Below are 22989 nucleotides of genomic sequence, written 5' to 3'. Positions count from 1 at the left end.
TGACCTATTTTCAGACAATGGTTTAATTAAACATTTAATGAATGCATCTCATTTCTTTGCACGAGCTTCACTCTAAACAACCAATCTCATAATGTAAACATTACCGGTTTATTATTAAAATCTCTCACAAGCACTGGCCTCCTGGCAAACAAAACGGCTGGCACCATGCACACAACGCGCCCACAGCGCACGGGTCCAACTTTAGCATAAAACCCGATTCACACTTGACCAGCATCAGCTTTTAAAAAAAATCCCAGGCAAATGGTTTTAAAGACGGTGATATTTTTGCCAGATGCTTAGAGATTTGATTCAGTTATTCAAGTAAGCTTATAAAAACATCATTCATTTAACCAAATGACAGCCTTTAGGAGTTTTCCCCAAGCAGAGATGCAGCAGCAGCTTCAGGACGTCTCCTCAAACAAACTGGTGTCTGGATCAGATCAATCAAACCCCTGACCTTCCTTTAAGCCAAAGTCCTGTAGCTGTGGAGGGTCTGTATCCAGCTAATGGAATTTTTCCAGGAGTTAGTTACTTTGCAAAGGACTTTTCAGCAAGACTATAATGAAAAAAATAGGTGGACATTTCTTTTTTTTTTCCCCTAGCTTTACAACCACAAAAAAATTGCAGTATTTTTGCAAAATGGTGACAAATTTTCAAGACTCTATGTAAAAAAATCTTAGTGAAATGAGTTGTCAAAACATTTTGAAAATCTGTCAACAGCTCTAATTCTTAGAAACCATGATTCGGTGATGCTTGAAATATTGTCTTGTCCATGCTGAAGCAGCTAAACCGTGTTCCTTGCTGCTTCAACTTAGCTTTTTTTTTTCTTCATGGAAAGTTACTGGTATACTTGCGTACCTGTTACGTGGTTCTTCAAGCTAATCAGCATCCCACCAGCGTCACCCTTTCCCAGGCAGGACATCGCAGACTCCAGAGTCAGTCAGCTTTTACTGCCTGGAAAAGACTCAGTCACGGCACCCAAGGAAACAGTCAATTTTTCAGTCTCCATCTATGGTCCACCCGTCACCCAAGAGGGGACAACACATGGCACTGTGTGAACATGAGTTACACAAACTTTTCTAACCACCTTCCCACTAAAAACATCACTGGCCTTTCATAGTAGGTGAAATTGCTGAGTGCTCTAGAGAACTGGACCCTCATTTTAAAATGTTTTCAATAGGAAAAAAAAAAAAAAAAACCAACAAAAAACAAACAAACCACAAACAGTGTTATTTCCCTGCAAACACAAAAATACCAGGAATCCAAACCCCAATATCCAGCTGCAGCAACATAATTCCCATGTATTCAGGTAAATTAGCTTAGGTTTACAGCATGTGACACAGTGGATTGCATATTATCATTCCTGGATTACTGGAGTAGAAATTTATTTCTAACTATAGCCATTGGCACTAAATGGTCCATATCTGACCTATTATATTAACTCCTTGACTATCCATGGGAGACTTCCCTCTCGTTTCAATGGGCTTTTGATTAGGTCTGATATACTTTCTCTTTTTTTTTGCCCCCTGCTTCTTTTGTTCAAGATCTGCTATTACTTCCTACAGCTATTGGGTTTGTGATTTATTGGTTTAATTATTTTATTTTTATTTCCTTTTAGTATTTATAAAGGGACACAACTGACATTTTGAAATAGGAGCTGCTTTTTCTCTTAAGGGTTGCATGTGGTACGGGTCGCCTTGAGCACACCGAGAGATTGGAAATCTCCTTTGACACTTCTGGATGCTTTCCTTCCACCTCTACTAAACAAAAAGCTTTGGCACAAAAGCAACAACAGCAAAAAGCAATGTTTAAACATGTTAGCGGCTATCAAAATATGACATTCCAGTACTTCGTAAACTAAGTTGTTGCATTTTAGCTGCGGTCTTTTCCTAGGAAGCACAGGTGTAAACCCAAGGTATTTTCTTCACCTGGGGAGTATGAGCAGTGTGTTAGGAAAGGGAGGCAATTCTCCCGTTAGGGCTGTGGCCAGAAGATAACTGCCAGTAACATGGTATCTCAGGGTAGAGCAAAATATCTCAGATCCAAAATAAGAAATAAATGTGTGAAGAACAGCTATGGAGAAGTCCTAGTGACGGTAAATATCCATCTTGCTAGAAGGCACCAAGTATCTACCTAGAGGCAGAAAGGATTCTCCTGTATTAAAAATATGAAACCTAGGTTAAAACCAACATAAACCAGGGAACAAACTCCTGTCCAGGCAGGATAGACACTGGCAGCTGCAAATTGCGGGGAGAATTTGCTCTTCAAAGCCCAGACCTTTCCTACATGTTATCATCCCCTGCACACACATTTTCAGGACTGGCATCACTCCCATCCTCTTTGCAATACTTTATCAGTGTGAATTCTCTTTTAAAAAAAAATAATACAAATGTTATTATTTACTACAAGTCTCTCAGGAAAGGACTGCAGTTCTTACTGCAGCCTAATGGATAAGAAAGGCTGTAGTGTTTGTTCCAAGCCAAACAGCAAAGAAAGAATCCACCGGCTTAGGGGAAAAAAAATCACCTTTCAGACGCTAGCTATGATTGAATGGGCGTTTGGCACCGAAACCAAAATGTGTCATTTTCTTGGGTCCAACTTTGCGCAGCCCAGAAACTGGAGTCAGAGCAGAAACAACAATCGGTACACCTAGAAATGGCTGCAATTAATTAATTAGCCCTCCACCGACCACCGCTAGCTCCCTCAAATCCACCTCACTTGGCACCGGGCATAGAGAAAAGGTTTTAAAGCTAAAAACCTCCGCAACAGCAAGGCAACGGCAAGGGGGGCGGCAGCCGTCCGGGGCCGCAGTGGGCAGCAGAGACCAGGGGAGCAGCGGGCAGGGCAAGGCAGGGGAGGGCAGCGGGTAGGGGAGAGGAGCGGGCAGGGCAGGGTAAGGCAGGGGAGGCCAGAGCAGGGAGCAGGGCAAGGCAGGGGAGAGCAGCGGGCAGGGGAGGGCAGGGCAGGGCAAGGCAAGGCAAGGCAGGGGAGGCAGCGGGCAGGGGAGGCAGCGAGCAGGGCAGGGCAGGGCCGCCCCGCTCCGCCCCGTCCCTCCCCCGTCCCGGGCTGCGGGCGGCCCCCCGGGGGCGCGGCACCGGCGGCGGCTCCCCGGCCCGGGCGGGCGGCGGCGGCAGCGGGGCCGGGGGGGCCTCTCCCGCCGGGGCCGCGGCTGCCGGGGGCCGCGCCGCACGCTCCCGCCCTCCGCCCGCCGTCGGCCGGGCGCCGAGCGGAGCCTCCGCCTCCGCCTCCCCGCGGCGGTCTCCCCCGCGGCGGGGCCGCCGCCGCCGCCCCGCATGGCCAGAGCCAGCCGGCCGGGGCGGGCCGCGCCGCAGCAGCCCCCCGGCCCCGCGGGCGAGGGGCGTCGGGCTGAGGGCGGGCGGGCGAGAGCGGCGGCCCCGGGGCGCCTCCGCCAGCCGGCCGGGCAGCCCCGCCGGGGGATGACTCAGAGCCGCGGCCCCTGCAGCGAAGCCGCCGCCGCGCCGGGCTCCGCGCCGCGCCGCCCCATGCCCGCGCCCCCCGCCGGGGGCCGCCCGCCGCCCGCCGCGCCCGCCGCGCCGCGCACCGGATGATGCCCCCGCGGGGGGCGGCGGGCTCCTGCCGCCGGCGGCGCCTGGCGCCCCTCAACGAGGACAACGGGCGGTTCCTGCTGCTGGCCGCCCTCATCGCGGCGTACCTGAGCGCCGGCGCCACCGTCTTCTCGGCCCTCGAGAGCCCGTCGGAGGCGGCGGCGCAGCTCCGCTGGAACCGGACCCTGCACAACTTCAGCCGCATCTTCAACATCAGCCTGCCGGAGCTGCGCGTCTTCCTGCGGAGCTACGAGGCGGCCATGGCCGCGGGCATCCGCGTCGACGCCCTGCGGCCGCGCTGGGATTTCCCCGGCGCCTTCTACTTCGTGGGCACCGTCGTCTCCACCATAGGTGAGCGGGGCCGCCGGGGGGTGCCGCGGCCGCGGCCCCGCGCCGGTCGTTATAGCGACCAAAGTTTGGGGAGAGGCGCTGCCGCGTTGCCGTGGCAACCGGGGGCCTGGCAGTCGCGGAGAGGGGGGGCCGGGTCCCTGTCCCCGCTCACCCCGCACCCCGCGGGGGTCGCGGTCCCCCCCCGCCCCGCTGCACGGAGCCCGCCGGGGCCGTGGGACCGCTGGCTGGCGCGGTAGCCGCTGCCCCGGCCCGGCGGCGGCGGGAGCCCCGTGTCCTCCGCCCAGCAAACTTTTGCTGCCGGCTGGGTGGCGGCACGGGTGGGCTTCGGCCGGTCCGAAGGAGCGAACGGGACTGGGTCGTGGGCGCTGCCCGCGCTGCCCTCCCTCCCTGCCCGCAGCGGGTGCGCCGCACGGTCAGCGGCTCCTTAGCAGAGAGGCGGCCCCGGGGGCTGGTAGCCAGCGGGCTACTGGAGATGCTGAAGCGGTAGCCAGGCTTTCGCCGTTGCCTGATCGCTGAACTTGATGCTGGTTTTCACTGCTGACACAGTTAAGATGTATATGTAAATAAAGACATAATCTACACGCAGCCGCATGTCTTCTAGCTGTACCATAATGTACGTTCTCAGTACATCGTTGGTGACAGCTGGCTGCAGGTACCCACATCAGATAGGTGTTTAGGAAGAACCTCGCTTTATGAGGAAATGGTGAGTTTTGGGGGGAGGAATTTTTTTTACTCTAAAATTGCCAGGTTTTTACTCTAAAAGCACCGTTAAAAACTGCCGTGTGAGAGATTTGCTTGGAAGTAAAGCTGCGGCTGTCTGCTGCTCTCAGGGTATTGCTTGAGAAATCCCATCCCTGCGAACACAAGGTCTTAACGATTTTCTCTCTCTGCCAGGGGATTCTGAGCATAAATGCCATGTCTTCCTTTTATTAGAGAGGAAGAAATTATTGCACTTACATTCATTAGGTTTGGAAAATGTTTTATCAATAGTGACTAATCTGTATAATAGAGTCGTGATGGTGACTACAGCAATGTTGTCGGGTATTGTTACTTTTTGCATTGCATAATTCAGTTAACTTTTCCCTTTCAAGTACATTAAATATTACAGTCATTAAAACACAATTTTAGTTGTTAGGCCTTCTTCATCATAAAAGCATATATTTTTTAAGAGATTATTATGACTGACCTGAATGGATGGAGAAAAAAAAGTCTGTGTATTAACAAATCTACTCTTTCCTTACACCTGCTGTAGAAAACAGAGAATCTTCAGGTGGTGTGTGAAGGCAGATCTGTGTGCCCCAGCCCTGGCTTCTCCTCTCTGTCCTTATTGAAATGTAAAATGCTGCCTCTTCATTTGCAAGCATTTGTTTGTGCCTCCACTTTGTTGCCTTACCTGGGCTGAGGGGACGAGCAGCTCAGCAAGGTTTTTGGCTATCTTGACAGGTGTAAGTGGCTGGAGCAGGGACTGTGTTTCTCATATTCCTGTAGCACAGCCCAGGGCACCGCTCTTCCTTTATAGTCAACAATGTCAAGATCTCTCCCACGAGAGATGGAGGCTGAAGCTTGTTTTCCCCCGACTACAACAAAGGCCAGATTCTGCCAAGTGTTCCCCTGAGCAGTACCCTCTCTTGGCATACTACCTGCTAGTGCTTACTCCTCGATTGCTTACAGTACTTTGCGTGAGTTCAGCGAGCCTGCTGCAGAGCAAGGTTTGGCTCTGAGTGAGGAGATGCAGCAGCAGGAGTCGTGCCTTGGGGCTCAGCGAAGGCCATGGCAGAGCCGCTGTGCCGAGGGCGCATGCCAGCGGGAGCAGTTTCTCCTGGAGTACCGGCATCCCAAGGCTCCTGCACCCCATCCTGGCATAGCTCTTAGTAGCTACATGTGCAGCTCTGGCAGATGAAGAACTGCTGCCCCCACCTCAGCGCTTCTCCTCACTTGCCTCTTCAAGCTGCTGCAGCTTGTAGAGAGGCAAAGCCCACGGTGAGCTCAGCCTAGCTGCTTCTCCACGGGCAAGGTTTCTTCTGCCGCACAGTTGTATTCAGTTATTACTGGCGGCTGTGCTTGCCCGGCAAAAGCAAAAAACCCCAGCAAATTAACTATTTGTCCCGCTAAAACCTGAAAGCCGTACTCTTAATGAAACGTGGACAAAGCTGTCTTGCTCACAGTCCCAGCATGGGTGAAACCAAATGGTAGGCATCAGAATGTCACCTGGGGCAGCGGTTCCAGAGCCATTCTTTCGTGGTCCCTTTGTTCCCTCCCAACTAGCTCACTGATGTACCTGCCTACCTGGGCTACCTTTGATGCCGCCGTCTGCTCACGTACCATATTAGCCTGGTTCAGAGCGGTTTCACTTGCCTTCACGTCACACTTAATTCACAAGGAGAATGCTGTCTTTACTCACCCGCACCAAGAACATCTACAGTCAAAACAGCTTGCCTTCCTCAACAACTTCAGCAGTTACATGTGTCAAAGCAACTTTATTACTCCAGCTAAACACGCTCCTAGTGACGCATCGGAAGGGTTTCTTACTCATTGCTTAACAAACAGCAAGTAGACACCATGTCTGTCAAGGGTAGATCACCCACAGGTTACTCAGCCTCTGATCTGTAGAGGATTCCAACTCACAGAAAACTCGCTGGTCTTTTCGAGTCCTCACTCTGCTCTCCCTGGGTTTAATAAAGCTACTAAATCATTCATATGTATATATATGAATGTACATATATAGATATGAAATACTGTCACCTGGGGACAGGGCTGCAAGTTTTCCTGGGTTTGTGTAAGCCGAACAGGGGGAGGGGGCTCCAGTTCTCCATCCCTCCGTGAACACAAGGGTTGGGTACTGTCAGGCTTGGAGCAAGCTGCGCCATCCACCCTCCTTGAGCAGGGCCTTTGCAGAGCCGAGCAGCTCCCCTTTGTTAGGTGCTTTGTCTCCTCTACTTCCCTGGCTGCAGTTCTGCACCTTCCCTAGTCACACAGGGAGGCAAACAAACCCTCTGGGTGGGAAACACCTTAGTGGGGTCTTTAAGAAACGAGGGAAAGTTAAAATGAAATGTTAAGCCTGATCTTAAAGCATCTTCCTGAACAGCCCACAAAGTGTTGGCTTGCAGTCCATAAAGCACTCTTGATAGCACTCTGGGCATTCAGGTTTTTATTTTTGCATTGTTTGGTTGAACACATTTGCATTTGTGGTTGAATAATGAAACACTGAGTCTATTTTTCACTAGACTTCTCAATTTTCAGAGCTATTTAAGAAAACTCTTCAGTCCAATTTCTGCCTTCCTGCTGTCAGTCTATACCATTTATTCGGTCATGATTTTGCACTCCAAAAGGTATTTTTTTATAGGCAATTATTATTATTAATTTGTTCTCATTCTTTAAGGAGCAGCTAGGTGAAATGTGTTCTTGATTCATGGGTCTGACTGGCAGTACTTTCATTTTCACTTGAGTTTTTTCCTTCCTTCCCCGAATGCAAATCACAGATAGTTCCCAGCACAAGCAAAGCAGCACTCGGACCAGTTTTCTCCGTGGTAGAATGCTGCGGAGTGCAGCAGCATCCATCCTAGCTTCCCCCGTGCTCTGGTGGCACCGATTCATTCTGCCTAGTGCATAAGGCTCTGGAGTTCTGGTTCAACCCACGAGTCTAGACTCTGTACCCAGATTTTTCTCTCTCAAATGTTAGAATAAACATGAGATGCCTATCTAGTAAAACATATCAAGGCGTTGACTTAGTAAATTTGGATTTTAAGCTTTGTGCGTGTAAGGATGTGTTTCAAAAATCAAGTGATACAATTGCTTTATAGAAATCCATACTGGGCATTAAAAATTGAGGTCAAAAGAAGTACTCCAACATGTAAAAGTGATTTTTCAACATAATATTTTTTAAAAGCACCCTTACTGTGGGTGGATTTTTTGGGGATGGAATGTGTCTGGGTTACAGGTGCTTGAGAAGGACCCCAGGGAAGAAAAGGCGCAAAGTTCTGTCCCTGCCCGGCTGTGCAAGGGTTACGGGCGTTCAGAGCACAGGACCGTTCATCCTTCCCTTATCCCTGAGGTATCCTGTGAAATGGCTCAGTATTCACGAAGGGATGGGGCATGCTCTGCTCCTGTCTCACAGAGCTAAGGCACAGCTCCGTGATGAGAAACAGAGCTCTGAAACCACATGAAAAAAGGCCACAAAATGGGAGACATAACATTTGGTATTTTTTTATTTCCAGCTAACTAGCTCCCAGCAGCTGCCTTGCTTTCCTTGCTCAGGGTGGCAGCTGGATTCGACCCTCTTCCCTGGGTCCTCTGTAGGGACCCGGCACACCCAGCACATCATTTCTGCTTGTGCTCCACAGCCTAGGCACCACCGCCACGCACTTGTAAAATATCCTCTGGCTCTGGGTCATAGTCTTTTGAGAAAATCTGAAGGTCCAGACGTGCTGAAAGTGACAATGCGATAGCAACGATGTGCAGAAGACAGTTGGGCAGCTCAGCACGTGCGCGGTCAGGTGTTGGACTGCAGTGCTGTGAGTCTGCCTGAGAGCAGCCACTTCACACGGTAATTTGGCAAGAAATTCCACAAATAACCGAGATGGTCTGAAGGCTTTAAGGGGAAAATATATTTGTCCTGTCTTCTTCACTGTTGTATTTCAGGATATGAATCTGAGCTGCGGCTGGGGAAGGTTCTGGCTCTCCGCTCTCCATGAGTGCACTTTCAGTGTCTATACGGCCAAGACAAACCAAAAAGTGACAAACCAGCGTGTGCACCTCAGCGGCAGCAGCGTTACGCTCCATCAGGGCTCTGCAGTTCTCTGAGGCTCGTACAGGCAGCTTTTGCAGATTCGCATTAGGGGGCAGTTGCCTCCAGAGCTGACCTTTTTGAAGCTAAAAAATAACGAAACAAAAAACAAGTGAGGAAGCAGTTGGAAGAGCAAGCAGTATTATTAGGCTGCAGTGTCAGGTTATTTGTCTTTGCCACCCCAGATGCGGTCTGCAGCCAGCTGGAGTTTCAGCTTAGTCTGCTGCAGCCGGATCCGATTCCTTCGGTGTGTGTTATGTTTTGATCAATGTGCCGGTGGGTTGGTGAAAGTTATTTTCTCACTTGGGTATTCTTGATAAAGAACAGCAAGAGGCTCAGAGGCCAGCAGGTCAACTGTCAGCATTTTTCTGTGGAGAGGAGTGATCCTACAGTGATTTTCCCTCAGATGAAGACCTGGCACCATGCAACGTTTTCTGCTTGCCGCAGCTGCATGGGAGTACTGACTTCTTCAGGTGCCACTGACAGGAATTTCCTAAATGTGTGGCCATAGGTTGGGTGCTCCAAGCAGAAAAGTAATCTTAGTCATAGCTTGCCTTCCTGTAGGTGACAGCAACAAGGATGACTTCGGGGTGTCCCTGCTGAAGGGACACAATGAAATAATTTTGATCTGAAATTTGTTGGGTTTTATTCTAGAAAGTGGGAGGGAGGAACCCCAGTACTTTAAATAAATCCCTTTTTAAAAGAAAAAAAGTTTCCTGAAAATACTATTGTAATCAGTCTCGGTACTGCTTAAGGTTTGCTTGCCCCTGTAGGGTTATGCCAGACCTAGAAGATGGAGCTATTGCTGTGCTTCGGTCATCTAAACGGAGTGATTTCTACGGAGCACACCAGCTCAGATTACTTAATCTGAAGAGTTTCAGAGGGTTCTTAAATATTAGACCCTAGCTATGAAACGTAGTGTTTCAAAACAGTACAATGGAGACCGTTGTTTTACAGCTGGAGAGGTTAGTTCAAGGACAACCAAACTGCCCTTCTTTTTGCTGTGGCTGTGGAGTTTGGGGTGCTCAGCTGGAGCACTGAAACCTGGGGTCTCCAAACTGGGTGTCGAGCACCACAGCATCTCGGAGCAGTCACCCAAAAACAGAGCCCATCTGTAACATCAGGGAATAAAGAATTTGCTCAGCATCACATGAGTTACGGTCCCGCATCTCAGAAGTCAGGGGCGGTTTATATTGACTTACTGTGTGCTGGCTGCTTGGAACAGAGAAACTGGAGTTTGTAATCAAGGGTTCCCTATTTTTGCAGCCGTCAGGGTCCCTCTAGCTTGGGTAATTGAAGGAGCAATGTCTACTTAGTGGGCACGTACCCCCTGCTTAGCACCACATTCAATTTGGTCTTCAGTGATAGTCCTGCTGGGCAGCAAATACCCCTGTTTCGGTTCCCTATGCATTTATAAGAGCTTGGAGATGCGGTTGCAAACCAAACATTGTTAGGCCAAAATGCCACTTTGACAGCTTCCCATCAGCAGAGGCGACGTGTGTGGCTCCAGCCAGTCGGTCTGCATTACTAAGCGACCTCCCTGTAAACCAGTTACCGGGACCGTAATTGCTGGGCTGCCCTGTTTGCTGTAGGCTCATAAATCCAAATCCTGCCTGAAACCTTACGGGCTGTGTTCCCATGGAGCCTGGCCAGTCCCTCGCCGCTGCCCTCCCCCTTGGCTCTGCTGGGGATGTTCCCCCTTTCCTTCTCTCGCAGCTCGCCTGGCGCTCCCTGCTCGCCCGCCTTGCCCGGGCACTCCTCCTTTCTCCAGCTCCTGCCACCTCCCTCCCAATTAGCACGCCCTCCCCTACTGATGATTTATTGGCTTGATTAAGTTCTGAGTATCTGTTTGATTTCTTCGCAGTCTTTCAAGTTAATAGCTCCCAAAGAAGTCAGAAGTCAAGCTTTACAGTTTCATTCTGTTCCTCGTCACACCTGTCCCTCCTCCCTAGCGTTAGTTGACCCTCATTTCTTGTTCCAGTCTATTTCTTCCTTCTCCGATTGTCTTCACTTTGACACGGGTGATACACACTTCATCATTTTTTCTCACTTTTACACACTTTATCTTTACAAGCACACTATTTGCTATTATGCGAGCTTTAATTGCCTTTCATCGTGGAGAGAAGAGGAAAACAAGCATGGGATAGAGCTGTTGGCAATTAACTTTGTGTAGCAGTATCTACTCCTGGCGTTGTGCTGGAAAATACAATGTCATCTCTTTAATATTACCTTATCGTTGCAGCTGTTAAAGTCAAGGAGGATTTTACCTCTTTCCATAGTGAATTCAGGGTTAGAGCAATAGCAAACCATCTTGAAACATTTTGTCTGCAATTTTTAGCACAAGGATGGCTTGGTATTATTGGAAACTTAGCAGGTACCCATAATCGGGATAAGCCTTGCCTACCCGTGCCAAAAGAGACAGTTTTCACTGTGTGCCAGCACCAAGCGCGTACCTGGGTGCACGACCGGTGGGTGAGGACAGAGGTAAGGGTTCATGCTGGTGAACGTTTGAAATGTGAAAGTCCTCCTGAGCGCAGTAAACCTTTGAAGTGATAATAAAACCTTTTGTGAATAGAAACACTGAAGTAACAAACAGAATTATAATCTAAGGGTCAATTGCCTAGCAATCCAGACAAATCAAATATGTTTAATTTTATATCTCCTCAATAGCCTGCTTCTGCTGAAGTCAATAGTAGACCAGTCTACAGAGCTTTAGGAAATCCTACCTTACTCTTTTTATTGGCACGCTAGGCGGATAAAACAAATGTAGGGCTGATGTTGCCAGCACTTGTCGTTCCTGTTGAGTAATACATCTTCCTGAGCTCGGTGGGTCTGCCCATGGCAATGGGTGCTACACCTAGCTGTAGACTTGGGAGGATTTTGATGCAACCTCTCTTGAATTAAGTGAGAACTAGAATGAAAATTAAATCTAATTGCGTTAGATGAGGCAAAGCGTTAGCAGCCTTTCCAAGTAATTAAAGCTTTGGAGTGGAATAAGATAAGAAATTGAACAGTTTGATGTTAACATGTGGGATTACTTATATGGGTGAGGCATTGCTATTGCTCGTGTTTGAAAATCCGTAGTAAGTGCTTCTGACTCAGTGATGAAAAAAGCAGTAATACCTTGATGACAACTGTATCCCCACAGTGATTCCTCAATTAATTTCAACCTTTCTGAGCTTGTGCCACTGCAGCTTCTTCCCCTTCAGAAATGATGGGCCAAATGTTCGCATTCATTCTCAAGTCTTACGCAGAGAGATTTAATCACGGCAGAAACAGCAACTAGGGGGAATTTGCCCACGTAAGAACTGGGGGAGAAACTAAGTCAGTACATTTTGATGGAAAAGAAAAGCAGATTAAATCCTTTTGGTTATTCATTATTGAATATTCTGACATCTTTTTGCTTGGACTGAGTATTGTGCAAGCAATACATTTATCTCTTGAGGATAAACAAAAAATACAGCCTCTTTTGTGCTTGGTGTGTACGGAGTCAAGTCTGCTTTTAAGCCCTTTGGGGGTGGAAATGACTGTGGTGTAAAGATCTTTGTAAATCCAAATTGTTATTTTAATGAGAGGGGCAGAAAGGAGCTGTTTGATAAAATCATTTGCCCGTTTACAAAAACTGCTACTGGAAAAGCTGTTAGGACAAGGCAAATCTTAAGCTCAAAACTGTCTTGATAACGCGGCAAAGTTGTTCGGTATCATTAAATTTAAAAGTAGTCAAGGGAGATACATACTAAGGAAGGAAGATTAATGCAGAAGTAGAAAATGAGAAGTAACTGGTTATTGGCAGTCCTGTCACCCTGTATTTCTATTACAGTTACTTAAAATTAGATCTTTGTGCCTTTGTGAATGAATTTTAGAAGAGCTGCCCAGGCAAAAAGATACTTGAGAATTTGCTGCTTTGCTTTCAGCTGGAACTTTTTGAAATAAGGGACTCATGAAGATGTATTTAAGCCATTAAGAAGTCAAGGTAGATTTCTCAGTTATTTTCATTAAATTGTAACTGTAGAAGCTTGTACAGAGATTTGGGAAAAAAATGGCCCGGAAGTGGGAAAGATGATTGTGTGTTCAGGGTCTTCTTATGCTACAGGTCCACCTTTATAGGCTAGCTCTTTGTAATGCCGACGAGCTGAGGCAGCTATCAAGAAATAGATGTTCTCTGAATACCTGCCTACATACACAAGCACCAGGGCAGAAGAAAAATACGCTGCAAGTCTGTTGTTTAATCCAGTCAAAAGAGAAGCCAGTGATTTAACCATTTGACAGCCTTCCCATCCATAAGGCTTAGAAAGCCCAGGAGTGACATCTTGTTTTAGCAGATTTCTCACGTGGGGAGATACGACATACACTCAAGATCACTTGTGAAATTCAGATAATGTGATTTCTTAGCCAGAAAAGAGGAGTAGTATGGGATATACTGGCGCTGGAGTGGCAGTACATGTGCAAGTATTCTTCTGAAGCCCGAAATGTCTCAAGAATATACCAACATGGGGATGCCATTTTTCTTATTTTCTTGCAGTTCAGAAAAAACAATTTTGCACAACTTTGGGTCTGCTCAGGCATCTGGAACGTGACTACAAGTTTCAGTAAGCAGCAAAAGCAGGTATGAATACTAATGTTTGAAACACTCCATTTGAAATGAGAGGGCATAAGTTTTTTTTTCTGTTAGGGTGTTGCTTAGATACACAATTATTCACACTCACACAAAAAAAACACATTTTCGAAAACATAGGAAAATAAGAGCGGAAGCAGCTTTAAAGGATGAAAAAGTAAGACTGCAGCAGAAATCAGCTTTGGAAACCTTGTTCACCTTGAATCATATTATCAGCTACATGAAGACTGTGGGCAGGTCAGAGGAGGTGGCAGTGTGTGGGTCCAGATATTGGACACGGCACCAGAGAGGGAAGGAATTGGCCACACTTGGGTCAATGAGCTGAACCTTCACGTACATCTGTGGTTACTGAGATGGGATTTGTGTATTTCGTGGTTATCATGCTTTTGGTTTTGCAGGGTTTTTTTAAATAGTTACTCTACATTCAGGGATGTTTCCTCTGTCTGATACTGTCTCAGGGACCGCTGTGTTTTAGCTGAGGTTCGGCAGTGCTTAGGTAAGCCAGGGCTGGTGCTTCTGCACACAACAGGAACGTGAGCAGGGCTTTGGTACGGCCCCAACAACTGTCAGTGCCAGATTTTGAAGACACTTACCCTCTAGTGCAAGGCAGAGTTTTTCTGCCGTCATATAACTGACTCAAGCAACCAAGGAGTGTGCGGGCTATATTTTACCATTATTAACACCTCCATCATTTCAGAAAAGACTATAGCACAGTGTTTGTCTCCAGCTGTTAGGAAAAGGAAAGAAAACAAACCAGAGGTAGGACCCTGCGATGGTCAGGTGCGGAGGCAGCCACCAGAGCAGCTCTGGGCTAGCAGAGGTCAATTCGCAAGGAGGCAGGCTGCAACCAAAAGAAGGAGCATCCTGCTGTCATCCCCTTTTTCTGGAAGTCTTCCTCTGTGAGGTGCTTTTGCACTAATTTAGCCAACACTAACCCATATCCTTTCAGTTTTAACGAGCACCGCAGCCGTGCCAAGGGGCAGGGCGACTGACCAAACAAGAGGGAGTTCAGTATCATCTTGCTGAAGGTTTGCCCAAGAAAGGGAGCATCAAAGGAAGGAAATAGTTTCAGTGTTGATTTTTAGGACTGTAAACCAGAGTCTGGCCCCAAGAGTTTAGCAGAGAAGATTATTATTTTTTTTATATACTATATATTATATATATATATATATATAATATTATTTACAAGAGCCATATAACCTGAAGCATTGGAAGAAAGTTTGTTTATGAAAGTATGTTGACAGAGAAGGAAGATGGTCAGGCCACAGGACGCCTCAATCCCTTTACAGTTGAGAGTCAGCAAGAGTAACGCCACCTTGTAGGTCCTGACTTTCTTCTTCTCTGTGCAGTTTGAATTCATACTCCTCTGATTTTCTTCTTCTCGGAGCTTCATTCCCCATTGTCTCCTTTTAGGAGACGGCCCCTGTCCCTCATTAGAAAATCTGCTCTGCTGCAGTAGAATTAACCAGAAAAACCCAACATAAGCTTGGCAAAGGTTTGGAGCCTCAAGCCCGTGACCCTCCCCATGTATTCCCTCTTCAGGGGGGCTGCTTCGCAAGACCTCCGGCTGGAGCTGCTGCTCAGCTGGCAGCGCTGGTGGCTTGGCACAAGCCTGTCCCCATTTGCTTGTACAAGTTGCATAGAGGAGCAGCCAGCCCCAGCCAGGGAACCGTAAAACTGATTTAGAGACACTTCTGCGTCTCCCTTGGCTTGGTTCTGTGCCAGAGAAGCTTGGCCAGACCAGATGATCAGCCTCCTTCTGTATTTATTGGGCTATATCTTTATGGTAATGACACGTAGTGGTGAGCAAGGGTGGACTTGTTTAGTCTTTGGTACACGCTTTCTCCTCACGCTGTACACAGAAAGGGCGGCATGTGGTACAACTGAGAGTAAAAGCTCTCCTACTTGTGGTAAATAACAGGGCAGGAGTACCGCTGCTGCTGGCGAAGCATTTCTCTTTTTAAGGGTCATTTATCACTCAAATTTACAAAAGTTAGGCCACTTGAGATGATAAATGTGCCTCCTGAGTACTCACTGAAAACTGAAGATCTTTCCTGGAAAGCTCAGATGGAAGGTGTTAGCATAGGAAAACACACTTGGGAAACCTGCTGGGAGGAGGAGGAGAAGGCAAAGATACGTGAGCAGCCAGATTTTGAGGAGCATATTCCTCTCCCCTTTCCTAGGGGACCTTAGGGGGCACCCCCAATGCCTTAGACCCCATCAAGGTGGTAACATTTGAGGTTTCTGAGAAGAAACCTCACCCTTACTCCTCTTGGGTCTGGCATATCCTTCACCCTAAATATGTTGCTTCAGCTCTGTCAGGCATGATGACATCTCCATAAGGCATGGAGTCCCCTCCTCACCTACCTGCTGACGCAGCCGGGTGTCAGCCACACATGGCAACACCTCCGTGTGCGAGTACCCTACACCTGGAGTCAGGCTTCATGCTCCCATCTGCAGGGGGTTTCACAAGACAGTGGTTTCCTTGCAGCTTCTTAGCCTCCAGCCACCCCCCCATCACCTTTCTAGCAGAGGAGATCCTTCACCACCTTCTCCCCTCCAAATTTCCTCTCCAGAGCACCCAAGTCCCCTCTTCGGTGCCAGGCTCACAGCCACCAGCACCTCTGGTTACCTCCACAGCCCCCTCCATCACATTGCTCCCTGTTGCAGGTGCCTCCTGCCCCTCGTGGCATCCTGCTGCTCCCCAGGGATGCCCACGGGAGCACAGACCACAAGCAGAAATCACAGGTTGCTGGAGGGGCTGGCGAGTCCCAGCATCCCTGGTCTGCCGGAGCTGCCCCACTGCCTCCCAGCCCTGGGGACAAGGCGCTGCCCAGCCCTGGGGACAAGGCGCTGCCCAGCCCTGGGGACAAGGCGCTGCTCTCCAGCCCTGTCTCTCATCCTCACCCAAGTCACTGGTGGCATAATTTTAGGTTCATCTTTGTCATTCCCCTCTACAGAAAAATATTGTTACATCTTGCGCTCTTGTTATACCCTTCACATGCACCTGGTAGCCAACAACCATTTATTATCTTTACCTTTCAGTTATTTAATGTCATGGCTGCCAATTTAATAACTTTTTTTTTTTCCCCCCAAGGAAACTTACGTTATTTTAGGCTGACAATTCTATTAAGTCTTTCAAGAAACAATGTACTTTAAAGAGGAATGAAGATGTGGCCACGGCCTTTTAGGCTGTGGTTTAAATCACAGCCAGCAGAGAAATGCTGAGGGTGATTGATTCTGGATGAGGTGTTTTGTTGTTTGATTCTGGGGATTGATTCTGGATGATGATTCTGATGCTGAGGTGTTCCCTGATGCTCCACGTAGCAGCGCTTAGGATAACCAGTAACCCGATCACAGCTGTGTTTAAACAGAATAAAATTGGTGCTGTGGAAAGCCTTTAATAATCCAAGCAGCTCCTGGTAACTCCTTAATGTTCAATTAATCACCTCCGGGCTCTGTTCTGCCAGCGTGTCTCCTTTGAGTAGCAGTTGTCTCCAACACCTGACTACTATTTCACTGGTGGAGATGTAACAAGGAGCAACAGCAGTGATCTGGATGGTTTTTAAATGCATCCATTGCGTTTATTGTGGTGCTCTTTCAGGTCACAGAATAGACTGGTGGGCACCTTTCCCCACAGTCTCTGGTGGACTGGTTGCATGCATGAATGTTTTTGAGTACTGAACAGTCAGAGGAGTTCAGGGGAAAAAAGACCTGGTTTAGTCCACCCTGGTTTACAAAGCAAATTTGCAAGACCTCTGACCACCTATTTACTGTAGGCTTTGGGGAGAATAATCCATATTAAAAGAATGTTATTAAAATTACAGTTAGGAAATTAAAGTTGGGAAATGCCAGAAACAGCCAGCTTATTCAACTTGAAGTGGTATATGTATTACCAAGGATGGGTGCATCGAGAGATTAGATTGATTGATTGATTGATGGATTGATTGATTATGGGAGCCTGTCCTTAGCTGCATAGTCACTCAGTATTTTCTCCATGAAATATCTGCTCCAGTACAGGGATTACCAAGGACTGCCAGCTTGTGTGTGATACCTGTGAGAGCACCCCCAAAACCTGCAGTGCTACCTCATGTCTTCAGGTGTAACATGTGTCTGATTTAAAGGGTCTTAATGCACACAGTGCTGAACAGGGGCTACTGTTGAGGAGCTCTGTCTCCAGATAGTAATCTAAATAAGATCAAAAGTGATTGTACAGCATCGTTGATATTAAAGGCTCTGGCAATGGAAAAGCTCTAAATGAATTTACCGTTTCAACCCAAAGTGGGGTGGTATTTTAGTAAAGCAGGCTGGCAAAGATGTTAAAGGGAAAGTTAGTTGTTCATTTGTAGTCTGAAATAGCAAAGCCAGGTGGAACACCTTTGTAGTATTCTCACTCCTTGGGCAAAAGCACTGGATGCAGCAGAAGGTTTCCATCTGCGGCGGTTTTGTCGGCTCTGAGCTGTGACCCTGTATCCAAGGCAACTGTTTCTGGATGTTGGGTGGTAAGGAGCTGCAGAATAAATGAGAGGTAGTTGTGAAAATCACAGGTATGACTGGACCAGGGGCAATAATGATGAAATGCTAACAGGTGGAGAAGAGATTGAAGGGAGCACCAGAACACGAACGTGGAATTCAGAATAGGATGTCTTGTTCCTTGGTACGGTATGGTGTATGTGTTAGTCAGTAAAGACCAACCAAGACTATTGGAAAGCCATGAAGTAAAGCAAGTGTGGAACAGACACGAAACAGAATTAGTTGCTCTTAGTTTATCTGTGTTCTGTAACGCCCATCTCTTGGGACCAGCCCTGTAAGAGCTTAATCTTTGTGCTGCAAGAACTTCATTCCCTCTAGAAGCAGTGTTCTGGTTGTAGAGAGGGGGTTTTGTTTATTTCTGAGAATCCAAATTTTTAAAAGTTAGGTTCAATCATTTTAGTTTCTTTTCGTTCCTTTAAATATACCTGCATTATAGTTATGTAGTGATCCAGAGGTGATGCTGCTTTCATGACCGAAGTGCTGTCACGCTCCAGGGTTTGGAATGACAGCCCGCTTGTGCTGAGCTGCTGGGCGAGCCGTGTCCCCTGGCACTACGCCTGCATGGGAAGAGCAGAGAGGCTGGCTGAAAGAGGCAGGGACACACTGTGCCGTGGTAAAAGGCTGGAAGACTTCCTTGTGTTCAGTTTTTGAGGTGACCAAAACTTTCCTCCGTCTCTGGGTAAATACATGCTCATTGTTCCTTGATACGGTATGGTATATGTGTTAGTCAATAACAGACCGACCAAGACTATTGGAAAGCCATGACAGTAAAGCAAGTGTGGAACAGACATGAAACAGAATTAGTTGCTCTTGGTTTATCTGTGTTCTGTCTGCCACCCCCTTTAATCTCAAAATATGGTGAGACAAGGTAGTAGCCAAACCCAGCCGGCCGGAGAGAAGAGCTCACAGGTACTGAAGCTGATATTCCTTTTTGCATTCTGGCATCACCCATCTCTTTTCCCTGTAAGAAAATGGGTAAAAGAAAAGAAAGCAAGAGCGACAGGCAGCGTATCACAAGTTTGTCCAGTTGCACTACCTCTTGAATCCATCGCCAGCTACAGTAAATTAAAAATCCAGGTGATCAGAGTGGCAACCACAAAACCTGTTGTGCAAGTCGGGATGAGGGACTCATTAAGTGCCAGCACTTACCTATGAGAGGCTGCCAAGGGATAAATGTTATTTTAGAAGTTTTATCAACTCATCTGTACTAATTCTGTTTGTTTGGGGAGAAGTATCAGCTGAAATTAATGCTGCCACAGAGCTGGTATCTGAAGCGGTGGCTCAGAGTGGGTCAGAATTAGCATGGCGGGGGTGGAAATACTTGTGTCTGAGCCACACAGAACCAACCCCAAGGTTCCTGTACAATACATGTCAGGGCCGTGAAAAATGCAAAGCACTGCTGTGCTGCTTCCCTTTTGTTGTCTCAAAAGCACAGGCAGTTCTGGATGAATTTGTTTCATCCAGGCGTCGTGACTTAGCCTTGAGCAAGGGCTGAGCTCAGCGGTGTGGTACAGAACATACCAGGGATAACCCCCTCGTGGTCCGTGTGATGCCGAAGGGACAAACACGGCTCACAAAGGAGGACCCTGGACGACGAGTACCTGAGCGCGCTTCTGCCCGCCAGCTGTCGACCTGAAGTTACTGTGTTTGCCTGCCGGGCATATTTCTCAGCACTCGCAGTGCTGTGCTGGGTCCTTTCACCTTGCATGGCTACATACTGAATTTTGGTAACGTGATGATGCTTCAGAAAATCCTGCTTTAAAAAAGATGCATCAAAATTATAAAACTTCCCCGCCTCTTGAATGATCATCAGAAAATACTAAAAAGTGCGAGTGCATTTACAGCTTGATCCAGACTGTTACTCTCTCTCTCTTTTTTTTTTTTTTTTTTTTTTTGTAATTAATAAAAGCGTCTAGCCATATGTGTGACAATAAACCCATTTATTTTGAGGGTGATGTTCACATGCTTGCTGTGAAGCGCATGTTGAAATGCTTTGCTGACGAGGCATGGGCGAACAGATGCCTTCTCCGTAACTAGCTGGCTGTGCATCCCTAGCTGGCAACGGCAGCAGGCTCCCCGGCTCCTCCTGAGGATGAGGCTCCAGTGGATGGATATTCATCATCAAACGAGGAGGCTGCTGCCAGCAGCCAGCCCAGCCCAGGGAACAGCTTCACCCCACAGAGGAGGCGCTGGGAAGAGCTGCCCAGTCACCCACGCTAAGCCCGGGACCCCAAGGCAGGTCTCACGAGGTCTGCTCAAAGGTGGCCTTTTAGCATGACAAAATGGAGAGACCGTGGGTCCAGAACAAAATCTCATGACCTCTTTTGGCAATTTTTTATTTTCTGATAATGCTGTGCACGTTTTTCACTGTCTTTTACAGAGAAGACTATTTCTGCTGTGAAGGTGCTGCTGATGCAGTGTAGTTCAAATTGCTGGCCCACGGCTGTTCCCAAGCGTGCCAGATCAGTTCTGAAAGCAGGACCACCTCTTCCCCTGTGCACCTTCATGTCGTTGAAAAGCTATTTCCAAGTTTACTTGTCACCAGCGTTTACACTCTTTTGTCAACAAATGCAAAATTTTGTATCAATGAAGCACAAAGGGAGCAGAAATAAATTACCCAGAAAAATACAGCCGTCACAAAAATAAATCAATAGATTTCAAGCCGCTGTCTCAACTCATTTTACACAGGGAATATTTTCCTGTTGGTGCTTAACGGTGCATCATGATAATAAACTGGATTTAATGATTTCATTATGCTCTATGCTAGACGTAGCTCCTTTAACTTTGCAAACTTCCGTGATGTGGTCTGGTGTTTATATTTACCTCCCTGGATGTGTTACTTGATCAGCATTTTTATGGAACAATAAGGTAAAGAAATTCCAGCGTGTGGATTTTTCACAAGCCATTAATTTAGACTAGAGGTGGTTAGTTATTTATGGGGCACGAGCAGGCACCTCAATCCCATCAGTATGCTTTTTGACTGAACCACTAAGCGTTTTTACAGGGAAGAATAGCAGAACAAAGGCAATATGTACAGAACGGAGTTTCAGCAGAATCTTCCTGAGATAGTGTGTGAAATGTACGTGATTCCTTCCGATAAAATAACGTATCAGCAAATAATGTGGCGCAAACTTACTGTATTTATTTGCATGCAAATGTAAGGTCGCTTTTGCTGTTATTTAAGTATCCGTCGGCATTACTGCTTACCTCTAAAAATTATATGTGTGAGTAGTGTCAAAACACAATTATTGTAAAGAGGAGGTGAATCAATATTGCTGCTGGATCTTTCCAGGGTTTGTATACTCTGCTTTTCCTATTGAACGGCGCAGCAGTGTTTTCCCTGCTGTAGTTAGCAGGTCCCAGTGCTGCAGCCTGCCAGGCGGCCCGCGGTGCGGCTGTCCTGCCGATGGCTCTGCCTTCCTCCTGTGACGATGCCAGGTGGGCTCGGCGCAGCTGGCATTTGGTTAAGGCTTTAAAGTGCTGTTGTTTTCCAAACAATGTGTAATATTGGGGAGGTGAGGGTTTTTTCCCTGTTGTACGACCTGGAAAATTCCATCTTCTCAGCATGAATGGTATATATAATCAGACCTGATAACAAAAGCTGGGTTCCCTTAAGCTTTCCGTCGGGTTGTGTTGGCTCATACGCGTGGAGCCTTCACCTCATCCCACGTCGGAGAGGTTTGGGCTCAGGAATGCTTTCACCTGCATCTACAGAGTAGTGTTACTCTGTTAAGTGTCGCCTTTCACCTCCGTGAGGATTTTTTTGCTTGCTCTTGAGTTTTAGTCATCTCGTTGAGCTTTCTGGTGTCATCTTCATTCTTCACAAAACTGGGTTTCGTGTTGGCCTCAGCTGACTTAGAGGTAGCACTCCTTTCATCCAGCGAGGTGGGACCTTTCTTAAGTTACGTATGTCCTGAGCTTATGCATGAAGAACCGTGTCATTAATGTCACCCATTTCTCTCCCTGCCTTAGGTTTTGGAATGACCACACCAGCAACCGTGGCTGGCAAAGTATTCCTCATCGTTTATGGCCTTTTTGGGTGTGCCGGGACGATCCTTTTCTTCAACCTCTTCTTGGAGCGCATTATCTCTCTGCTGGCGTTCATCATGAAGGCGTGCCATGAGAGACAGCTGCGAAGAAGTGGTCTCCTACCTCCCAACTTCCGAAGGGGGCCAGCTATGTCTGGGGTGGGCAGCCTGGTGGGGTGGAAGCCATCCGTTTACCACGTGATGCTGATCCTGGGCATTTTTGCTATTACCCTTTCCTGCTGCGCCTCCGCCATGTATACAGCCGTGGAAGGATGGAACTACGTTGACTCCTTGTACTATTGCTTTGTCACCTTCAGCACCATCGGCTTTGGAGATTTGGTAAGCAGTCAAAATGCTGCATACCAAAATCAGGGATTATACAGATTCGGAAACTTCGTATTTATATTAATGGGGGTATGTTGCATATACTCTCTTTTTAATGTCATCTCAATCGTAATCAAGCAAGTTTTGAACTGGGTGTTGAAAAAATTTGAATGCAGATGTTGCCCAAAGTGCCATAAATCAAGTGCCCGCCTCGGACGTCGCAACGCCATCACCCCAGGAGCCCGCCTGCGGCGACATAACATCTCGATGGATGCTGACAGACAGTACGACAGCGACACCGAGGGGAGGAGGCTCTCCGGAGAGATGATCTCCATGCGGGAGCTTACGGCATCCAATAAAGTCTCCCTGGCCATTTTGCAAAAGCAGCTGTCCGAGACGGCCAACGGCTACCCCAGGAATGTTTGTATCAATACGAGACAAAACGGTTTCTCCGCTGGGGTGGGTGCTCTAGCCATCATGAACAACCGCTTGGCAGAAACGAGTGATTCTAGGTAGAGTTTTTGAAATTCCTTTTGTTTCTTTAATAAAAATAAAGTGGTGGTTAGAGTGGAATTGTCACTGTAAGCTACTGGAACGTTTTCAATTCAGAGACAGCCTTGGTATTTATTGGGCATTCGGCATTTATTTTCTGGGGGTTTTATAAGTCTTCTCTCATATGCAGTAACATCTTTACCATAATGTTACAGTTTTCCCCAAAGGAGTTTTTGGAAGAGACTTGGATGTCTTTGATGCAGAGTCTGATGCAGTTATAGGATGGTGTGCATGGTT

General features: G+C 47.5%; 1 protein-coding gene across 1 annotated transcript; it reads left to right on the top strand.

The window, feature by feature from the left end:
• Positions 1–3565: 3565 nt before the first annotated feature.
• On the top strand, positions 3566–22785 carry KCNK12 (potassium two pore domain channel subfamily K member 12). Its single transcript, XM_040611577.1, has 2 exons — positions 3566–3917; positions 21821–22785. The coding sequence occupies exons 1-2, from the start codon at positions 3566–3568 to the stop codon at positions 22714–22716; spliced, it is 1248 nt and encodes a 415-aa protein (XP_040467511.1). The 3' UTR covers positions 22717–22785.
• The last annotated feature ends 204 nt before the right edge of the window (positions 22786–22989 follow it).

This window comes from Falco naumanni, chromosome 12, assembly GCF_017639655.2.
Source record: "Falco naumanni isolate bFalNau1 chromosome 12, bFalNau1.pat, whole genome shotgun sequence".
Lineage (NCBI taxonomy): Eukaryota > Metazoa > Chordata > Aves > Falconiformes > Falconidae > Falco > Falco naumanni.
The sequence above is the reverse complement of the archived record's forward strand: the minus strand, read 5'-3'. Positions and strand labels throughout refer to the sequence as shown.

What these genes read in the sequence shown, in the direction of transcription:
- KCNK12 (XM_040611577.1), top strand. Translation starts at nt 3,566, where the DNA reads ATGATGCCCCCGCGGGGGGCGGCGGGCTCCTGCCGCCGGCGGCGCCTG. An exon ending in CACCGTCGTCTCCACCATAG is followed by an intron (nt 3,918 to 21,820) that starts GTGAGCGGGGCC and finishes TCCCTGCCTTAG; the next exon opens with GTTTTGGAATGACCACACCA.